We start from the raw sequence: 10,273 nt of genomic DNA, 5'->3' as shown, positions 1-10,273 counted from the left end.
GCCCAAAACTGGACACAGTACTCCAGATGAGGCCTCACCAGTGTCGAATAGAGGGGAACGATCACGTCCCTCGATCTGCTCGCTATGCCCCTACTTATACATCCCAAAATGCCATTGGCCTTCTTGGCAACAAGGGCACACTGCTGACTCATATCCAGCTTCTCGTCCACTGTCACCCCTAGGTCCTTTTCCGCAGAACTGCTGCCGAGCCATTCGGTCCCTAGTCTGTAGCGGTGCATTGGATTCTTCCATCCTAAGTGCAGGACCCTGCACTTATCCTTATTGAACCTCATTAGATTTCTTTTGGCCCCAATCCTCCAATTTGTCTAGGTCCTTCTGTATCCTATCCCTCCCCTCCAGCGTATCTACCACTCCTCCCAGTTTAGTATCATCCGCAAATTTGCTGAGAGTGCAATCCACACCATCCTCCAGATCATTTATGAAGATATTGAACAAAACGGGCCCCAGGACCGACCCCTGGGGCACTCCACTTGACACCGGCTGCCAACTAGACATGGAGCCATTGATCACTACCCGTTGAGCCCGACAATCTAGCCAGCTTTCTACCCACCTTATAGTGCATTCATCCAGCCCATACTTCCTTAACTTGCTGACAAGAATGCTGTGGGAGACCGTGTCAAAAGCTTTGCTAAAGTCAAGAAACAATACATCCACTGCTTTCCCTTCATCCACAGAACCAGTAATCTCATCATAAAAGGCGATTAGATTAGTCAGGCATGACCTTCCCTTGGTGAATCCATGCTGACTGTTCCTGATCACTTTCCTCTCCTCTAAGTGCTTCAGGATTGATTCTTTGAGGACCTGCTCCATGATTTTTCCAGGGACTGAGGTGAGGCTGACCGGCCTGTAGTTCCCAGGATCCTCCTTCTTCCCTTTTTTAAAGATGGGCACTACATTAGCCTTTTTCCAGTCATCCGGGACTTCCCCCGTTCGCCACGAGTTTTCAAAGATAATGGCCAAGGGCTCTGCAATCACAGCCGCCAATTCCTTCAGCACTCTCGGATGCAATTCGTCCGGCCCCATGGACTTGTGCACGTCCAGCTTTTCTAAATAGTCCCTAACCACCTCTATCTCTACAGAGGGCTGGCCATCTCTTCCCCATTTTGTGTTGCCCAGCACAGCAGTCTGGGAGCTGACCTTGTTAGTGAAAACAGAGGCAAAAAAAAGCATTGAGTACATTAGCTTTTTCCACATCCTCTGTCACTAGCTTGCCTCCCTCATTCAGTAAGGGGCCCACACTTTCCTTGGCTTTCTTCTTGTTGCCAACATACCTGAAGAAACCCTTCTTGTTACTCTTGACATCTCTTGCTAGCTGCAGCTCCAGGTGCGATTTGGCCCTCCTGATATCTTTCCTACATGCCCGAGCAATATTTTTATACTCTTCCCTGGTCATATGTCCAACCTTCCACTTCTTGTAAGCTTCTTTTTTATGTTTAAGATCCGCTAGGATTTCACCATTAAGCCAAGCTGGTCGCCTGCCATATTTACTATTCTTTCGACTCAATTAATAAGTTTGGATCTTGGTCTCTTTACTGCTTCTCTACTTATACAGTAGATCTTTAGATCTTGATGAGTTTTATTTTATCACCAAAAAAGTCAAAATTTTACAGACTTTGAAACAGAACAATCTTTTTCTTTTTCAAAAATATCAACATTTTTCTTGATAATATCAACACTGGTATTAAAAGGCTATTTCTGAGGAGGAAATGGTTATTCAAAAAATTTCAGGCAACTTTAGTAGATACCCAACTCTATGACTTATCATGCCCAGTGCCCTGATAACATAATATCTACTGGAATTGTCTTAAAGGTAAATGTTACAATCTTGTGATTTTGGAGGGTCAGCTGTTGAGGTCATGCATAAAACTACACTCTGGTGGTCAGAATATGACTTGTGTGGGACATACATTTTTCTCAAGTTTTTCTGGGAGTAATTTATCACATGCCATTTTGTGCCAAATTACTGTAGCCATTACATCCAAAACATCTTAAGTATTTGAATGCTTTTTCTAGATTGTTACCACCTAAAAAAGATGACATCACACCATATGTGTGTAAAACAGATGTTATAACACCAACTATACTTATGTACTGTCCAATGATAGGATAATTATTGTTGAACCTTGTGGGTTGAATGAAAGGAATAAAGGAAAAGCAAAAAGTGGGAGGAGAGAGACTAGGGTTGTTCATTGCATGCATATAAATAGCTGAACTGGAACTGAACCATAGATAGCATCCTAAGAGATGTAATAATTAGTTACATGAACTCTGTGTCTTTTTTTTCCTTCTCTCATTAACACACTTAAAAACAAAAATGCTACCAAAAAATGGTAATGGAAATGGGATTCTCAGAATTCCCAAGGCCTGACCCATTCCGACAGTTGTGGGATGATCCCTTTGTGCCCTGGACAAAATATTCAATACCTTTGAGATCTTTCTAGTCTAATCTATTTTAGGCATTTTATGAGGCACCTGTCACCTTGGTATTTAAGTGTGGAGAGCAAAGGTCCTCGTAAAGGTAGATACGTTAGAAGACATCCCATCTTACTGCTTCAGAACAGAAGACCCAAGGATTCTGATGATGGCACAGATAACACTTAAAGTTAGGAAAGTAACTATAATATACGAGAATATGTTGATTGAACAATTCGCATTCTGCTGTTGAAAATAAAGTGAGGGAGAACCTGCATGGCAATACTGTGTGGTTTTATGAGAATTAGCAGCAATGTATACAGTCAGACTAGTACTGGATGAAATGATGTGAGACTAATTAACTGAAATTTTCTGTGATAAAATAAGTGTGTTTTACTCATGGATCAAAACCATCACAGTACATAATTGAACTGGCTTGCCAGTCATGTAGTGATGGCACAGGCTAAACAACTGGCACAAAACACTATGGACTTTGTGCTGGTGTTGGAACCTGAAGCAACAGCATTTCGCAGCAACGGCAAGCTAGTTTTGCATTGGCACTGGATCTGTTAGCGCTCCCATAATCTGTATGTACCTGTTGGATCCAAAGCTGGGTATACTGTTTGTGACTGTGTGTTACTGTTTGATCCTGAACCCAGTGCGTCCACATTTGTTGGGTACTTGGCCCTATTTGTTGTCTAGAATGAGACACCTAATTGAGTCCTGCTTTATCTGTGTTTTCTCAAAGTGGCAAATATGGGCTCTTTCTTCCATGACCTTACACAGGTTCCTGTATTGCATGTGATGGTTCACAGTGGCAAGCCAGTCTGCTAGTAGCAAACCCCTTGTACACTGAATGGGAACAAAAGAATTAATCAGCATTGGGTACCCTGGAGTCAACAAAGAAACATTTCCATGACATTCCTGGTCCTTTGGTGGTACCAGATAGCAGCACACAGTGTACTGTGCTGGAATCTGAATCTGATACTTTATCATCCATGGTATCTGTCACAAAAACTTTGAAATTGCCTTGATTTTTGCAGACTATACCACAGAATATAATACTTAACATGTGAAATCATTATGGGGAGAAGAAAGATATGGTGTCTGAGTCGCAGCTAATTATTAGTGTTGTTCATAGCGTTAGGAAAGTGAGAGAAAAGTTGAAAAGATTAACCAGAAAATGGAAGGAGGGTGGTCCTGGGGATTTTTATTTGTAGCAGCTTAACTATATCAGAATAGAGGGAGAAGAGTCCTCACTGGTTCTGTTACTTGTATGTTGTTGTGGGTGCTGACATCATTTGGTGAAGTGCCATTGCATCATCTTGTGTGACAGAACATGGGATGGGAATGAGAATGAGGACAAAGGAATACATGTATCTGAAAGGAGTCTGTCCCCCAAAAGGCCTATTGTCATAAGCAAAAGTATGTGAAAGCTTGCAGGCATACAGAGTCTGAAGTTGGGTAAGGAACAACTCTTCTGGTCCCAACAACCCTCGTCTCTAGGGATATCTAGGAAGGAAAGGGACAGGGCCATTCTGAGGGGAACTTTGTTGCTCACATTACTTTTTACTGGCTGTGTATAACGTCATAATTCCAAGAAACTATCTAGGAATGATTCTATATCACAGACACAAATTGGCTGATGCAGTGAAATTGTCCCTATAAGTACTGTCTTCCAAACAAGGCACTTACTGAAATACATCTCAGTACAGCAGCTCAAAGAGCTTAAAGGTATTATTTAGCCAATTCTTCTTCAGTATTAATTTTAAATGATGATGATCTTGTACGTTTAATTTATTTGCACAAGCAACCTTTGTGGTCATTTCAGTTGTTGCACGACAAGCATGCTGAAACCACAACAGAGGCTACGGATCTGAGGGTATTGCAGGAAAATATTCTTCTATATGTCCATCTGGTGTAGGAGGAGCATTTAAGAGATGTCTCAGTTTAGTTTATTTTAGGTGGGTTATATACCACTGTGCCAGAGTAATCTGTTTTGTTTATAAAATGAAAGGATATCCTAAATCTGTCGTCACACAACAAAACATTTTAAGCCAGATTGTTGTGATCGGCTCTTGTATGGTCTGTGGGGAGAGGAGGAGGCAAGCAGTGTGTGTGTGTGTGTGTGTGTGTGTGTGTGTTTTACATATAAACACACCTCATGCACTGAAAAGCTTGGGCAGGTATTGAGCGTAGTCCTCACTATGTTTTACAGTTTATCCAGCCCTTTATATACAGGTGATCTTAATAGGTTTGTAGAAAGTTGATAACTTCCCAGTATACATTGGGTACCACATGATTCACACTCGGGTGTACAGTTGTGCCTGTGCATCTGTATAAAAAGATAAAATTAAACTTATTCAATTGGCTATTAGTAACCCATTATGGTTCTGCTTCAAACATGGCTATGTGCACAAAAAGGATTTTCTGAAACTACAGCTCTGCTGCTGGTACACACCTGTCACCAGCAATTTTACCACTTGTCGTCATGCTCTAATCTGTGTGATTTAATCTAAGAAATGTATAATAGTGCGTGCATCAGTGGGACTTTCTCAACACTAGAGCAACAGTGGGAGAATTTCAGAAAACCCTCAATATAGACAAGGACTTATTTATTGAATCATAAGTCATTGAATGAAATCTTAAACCTTCACTCACCTGAGCCAAAAGAGGCCCTATTCTCCATCACCTGGCACTTTGTGTAGTCCTTTATACCAATGCAAAGTAGGCCTAAAATTCTAGCCAACAGATTTGGTAATGTTCTATTCCCACTTTACACTGACATAAATAAATGTACAAGGAGCCGGGCAGAGGTGAGCCAGGAATTTTGTTCAGAGGTGTCAAGCATCCTATTTCCTAAATTATCTCTTCGATCTATAAACAGTAAAGCATATGCTATTATAGGATAGAGTACCTAAAAGTTTACCAGTAAAGCTGTATGGAGTTTGTATTTCAAATCTGAAAAACAATGAAGTAAAATTATTTTAAGTGTATTTGTTATAACTTTTATCCAAATGTTGTGAGTGAGGAAAAGAGAAAGAATCCTCGTATTTTGGTGTTTCAAGTAGAGCTGGTTGGAAAATGGAGGGGGAGGGGGGTTTCCACATAAAATTTAGACTTTTCTGCCAAAAAATCAGGAACCAAAACTTTTAGCTAAAAAACAAAAATTTTATTCAGATATGCTGACCTAGTGTCGCCCAGTTTCTCAGTCTAGACTACATATCCTATAATGCAGCATGGCTCTCTCCACTTCCCAAGCCACTACGGTGCCTCATAGAAATCCTATGGCTGTGGTGAATCATGGGAATTGTAGTCCAGCTCAAGAGTCTTGTCTGTAGAGGGGCAAGAGGAACCCAAACTACAACTCCCCTGAGTTACTGTGGCAACAATTCAGAATAAAATTTTTCACTTTTTTGCTATAAAGTTTTTCTAGTTTTCCTTTTTTTGACAAAAAGTCAAACATTTCCACTGAAGTTTTGATCGAAAATGGTTGACTAGCCCTAGTTTTGAGACCATTATTAATTAAGACCAAGATTTTAAAAAAACTGGTGCCTGAAATACATAATTAGGTTTCTAAAGAAGTCCCTGATTTTCAAAAGAGCTGAGATTAAACATGAATTTAGGCACTTCTTTTGGAAAATCTTGGCTTAAGTTTATATAAGTATGAGCTCAGCTCACACAACTTTGTTCTGATTTTTTCAACTCTTTTGCATTTCCATACGTTAAGCTCAGGCTTTTTAACACTTAGCTACATTTACGTAAAATAAAACTTAATGTTGCATTAAGAACAGGGCAGTCAGGTTTTGCAATCTGTTGCTGTCCTCTTGGAATGTATGGTTCTTCTGACTGAGGAAGCAGTCTACTGTGGATGGGAGTAATTTCATTCCTAATACAGTTGGTTCACAAGTATGTCTGGATATATTCCTTTCTGTGAAAGGACTACCAAAGATTTTTTTTAAATGAACAGACTTTTTTCTGTTCAGAACTGAAATGGTTTGTTTTGGTTGTCCTGAATACACGATAAATATTATTGTACTTGGGGTGGGGGGGCCAAATAGCATATATATATACTTGTATAGTAATCCGCTTTGGTGTAGGGATTCTCTGGGAGAATTTCAAAAGCATTAAAGTGCCATTGATGAGACTTGCACTCCCAAATCCTGTAAGCATTTTTGAAAATCTCTGTGCCTTTTTATGTGTATTTGTACAGTGCCTGGAATGTTTTGTGCTGCCACAAATGAATGTTATAGTTATTTATAATACTGTATATATTGAGCATACTAAGTATACAAACATTTTTATATTGCAAGCAAAAAGTTACTTATCTGTTTGTTGCATTTAAGATTCTTACTTTAAATTAATAGATAATTACTATATGCACCACTTGTGCCACATGATAGTGTAAATAATTACAGTACATGAATATATACACCCTCTTGAGTAGGACTTTGCGTCCTAATTAAAAGGGGTTAACTCAACAAATTATTTTATTATACTCATTGTTACAACCCATGAAACAGAATGGGTGAAAGTGTAAGAACAAGGTGCTAACGCAGAAAGACATAATACTTTTTACAAAATACATGAAAGTTTGAAGCTATGCATTCTGCAGAGAACAACATTCACATAGTGCAGTAAATCACAACGGACCTTTCCCACAAATAATAGAAGGATTGCAAATATAAACAAAACTGTGTAATAGAAGTACAGGCAAGCTGTACAGTATAACATATGTAGTGCACATTTGTATTGCGCAAATTATGTATGTACATAGCCAGGAATCACCTTTAAAAATAATGAGGCAAAATAGAAATATGTGTATTTAGACATAGCTTAATAGACATAATCTAAAACTGTAAATAGACCATTCTAAACCAGTATGAGGATTTGGATTTCTTTAGCTCAATGGAAGTTGTACCTGTGTAACTTAAAGAAGAATTTGGTGCCTGATATTTTTCAGCTAGAAATATCCTAAGGGTAGAGAACAATAATACACACAGGGTTGCATTATAATCTTTCCACAGAATATTTAAACCAATCCAAATTGTAAAACAGGGATCTCACCCTCTATTAAATTCCACAGGCAAAATTCTGGTCCCACTATAGTCAAAGATAAACATCCCACTAATTTCAGTGGGGCCAGGAGATCACCCTCTCCGCTGGGTTAAAAACATCTACCATTCTCTGTTAATTTCAGTAGGGATTTTAGGGTAACTTCTATAGACTCTATCTAGTTTCTATTGGATTCATTCCTATGCCCTTATTTTTCATAAGGGGGTATACAGTCACATTATTAGAAATCTTGTTTGCATTTTGCGAATGAACAGTGAATAAAACATTGAAATGTCCTTCTTTTTACCCCTTCAGGCTCTAGTTCTGCACTAAATTGCACATGGGCAGACCTCTGCATTGAAATCAGTGGGACTTCGTGCAGATGGAGTCTTCCCACACAGGAGTCACTGCAGTATGAGGGCTGAATTAAATACCCATATTAAAAAAAGACCGTATTGTACATTAAAGATCCAGAACATTGTTATAACCATGTTGTAAATTGTTTTGCTTAGGAATCATTGTAGAATACTGTCACTTTTAAAAACAAACCAGTCTTACCTTTCACCATCTCAAAATAGATATTATTTTACAGTAAAAATATTTCTAAGTAAATATAGAGCAGTGTGTCTACCCTGAAATTTTCATTCTGAAATAAGGGACATTTTTCAAACTGTAACCTCTGTCTCACTCCTGAGCTAATCCTTCACATTACCCTTCATTTATAATGTATTAATCCCTTAGCTATTGTTCTTTCAAACAAGTACTTTATTATTCTTATTCAGCCTTATTCCCCCATGCCCAGAAAAAAAATGGGTTTGCTACATTTCTTCCCAGCAATCAATCTGTATTTTATATCACAATATATTAATTTAAGCCCCTTTGTAATATTTGCCATATGAAACATAGCCCCCAAATAAACACAAAACCTGTTCCAAATAACTATTAAAAAGAAATTAAACATTCACTTTTACATGGATGCTAAATATTTTTAAAGCAAATTGAAACTTTAAAACACCTAAAAAGATAAAGGTGTGATTTCTGCCCCCGCCCCCACATGATAAAACTTCATAATACATTGTCTGTGTTGCAGTATTGGCTATGATAGAGTTCATAGATTTAACCGTAGTCCATAAATTTAAGGATGGCTACTATAGTTAAGGTATGAAATACAAATAAAATTTCCTCTGACCTACTTGTAGTTCAGTGTGAACACTAAAGTCCGTTCACAAAGACTGATTTGCTGAGCTAAAAGACCAAGAAGCAACTAGACATACTGACTTTTGGAATATGAGCTTTCAGTTTTCCTTTGCATATGATGAGTTTTGTAAGATGTGTGATGTGAAGGCGCGGAGAACCTGTAGTTTCTGGCTTTCTCATTACAACAGCAGAAGCAACAGAATATAACTCCCCCAGCGATGAGACAGAATGCAGATACCCAGCCTATGTAGAGGCCCTCCCCAAGTTCTCGTTTTTGTGCGACATTGACCACTGGATTGTAGAAGTCTCTGATGATGGTATTGGCAACCCAGCACACTGGGATGAACACAACAATACCAGATAGGATGAAGAGGACCCCAGCTGCCAGCAGAATGTGACCCTTGGTTTGCTTGTTGTTCCCAGTGCACTGTGTGCACTTCATGCCCATAATGGCTATTATAAAAGCAAGAAATGAGAGTGCTGAAGCAGAACACATCAGTCCTCTAGATGCCTGTAGATCAGGTGAGAGTGCCAAGAGGGAGTCGTAGACTTTGCACTGCATCCTGATGTTGGCTTGTCTGATGCAGTGCATCCATAGTCCTTCCCAAATGGTCTCAAATACTATAATGTTGTTTTCAATGAAGGCAGTTACTCTCCATTGAGGCATACCAGTGATTGCAAAAGTCCCAACTAAGCCAATGCCTCCAACTACCAGTCCAACAATCTGCAGTGCACTACTGGCCATATTTCCGTCTGAGACAAGGCAGAACAAGAAGTTCCTAAAGCAGTTTTGTTTGAAGAGATGCTCCTCCAAAGTAGATCTTGATTGTGCCAAGAAGCTTTTAAATAGGCAGTCTCTGCTACTTCAAACCAGCTTAAATCTGGTGTGTGCTGGCTAGTACTTAGCTGCATTTCATTGTCTTTAAAATTCCACTGACTCAAACAGGTAAACTGACCAATCAGGTGTAATAGCTTTCAAAGCCAATAAAAGGCTAGACAGGGCTGAGTTTGTCTAAAACAGCAAAAGACACTGAAGATAAATATGCTCTGCTTTCCTTCTAGAAAATCCCCAAATCCCAGGTTTAACCCTCACTTATTGTATAAAAGTTTTTTACATGTGCCAGGGAAATAAGCCAATCTTTGTAATGAGAGGACACAGAATACTTTTATATGCATGGCTGCAGCTACTTGTGCTGCAGGTTCTATCTGCTTCAGAAATCTGCTTAGCCAAAGTGCAAGAAGGAAAGCAGAGATGCATTGACTGCTACAGGGTTGCTGTGGGTTACTTGGGAGACCATGCTTTTTTTTTTTTGTATTAATGTTTCTTAAGCTTCAAGGAAAATACTGCTATGATGGGATCAAGGAATAAACTAAATCAAAAAGAAAACCTGACACCATGAACTAAAACAGATGTCTTAGCAAAGGATAACCAGAACTGTAAAAGACAATTTAAAGTGTATAATAGAACAATAATAGGCCGCATTCCTAGGAATACTTGCATAGTTTTACACATGTGGATAGTCCCATTGAGTTGAACAGGTCTGTGTACTCAAGCATGTACAGGTATTCATGTGCTTAAATGGTTACA

The 10,273-nt window shown here is 39.0% G+C and overlaps 1 protein-coding gene across 1 annotated transcript; it reads right to left on the bottom strand.

Moving 5' to 3' along the window:
- Positions 1-8,752: 8,752 nt before the first annotated feature.
- LOC119863000 (claudin-8-like) lies at positions 8,753-9,430 on the bottom strand. The gene has a single exon (XM_038420659.1). It carries the CDS (start codon positions 9,428-9,430, stop codon positions 8,753-8,755), a length of 678 nt encoding a protein of 225 aa, XP_038276587.1.
- Positions 9,431-10,273: the final 843 nt, after the last annotated feature.

This window comes from Dermochelys coriacea, chromosome 1 (genome assembly GCF_009764565.3).
Source record: "Dermochelys coriacea isolate rDerCor1 chromosome 1, rDerCor1.pri.v4, whole genome shotgun sequence".
NCBI classification, from domain to species: Eukaryota; Metazoa; Chordata; order Testudines; family Dermochelyidae; genus Dermochelys; species Dermochelys coriacea.
The sequence above is the reverse complement of the archived record's forward strand: the minus strand, read 5'-3'. Positions and strand labels throughout refer to the sequence as shown.

Bases quoted from the DNA above. Each gene is read 5' to 3' on its own strand.
- LOC119863000 (XM_038420659.1), bottom strand. From the start codon at position 9,430: ATGGCCAGTAGTGCACTGCAGATTGTTGGACTGGTAGTTGGAGGCATT.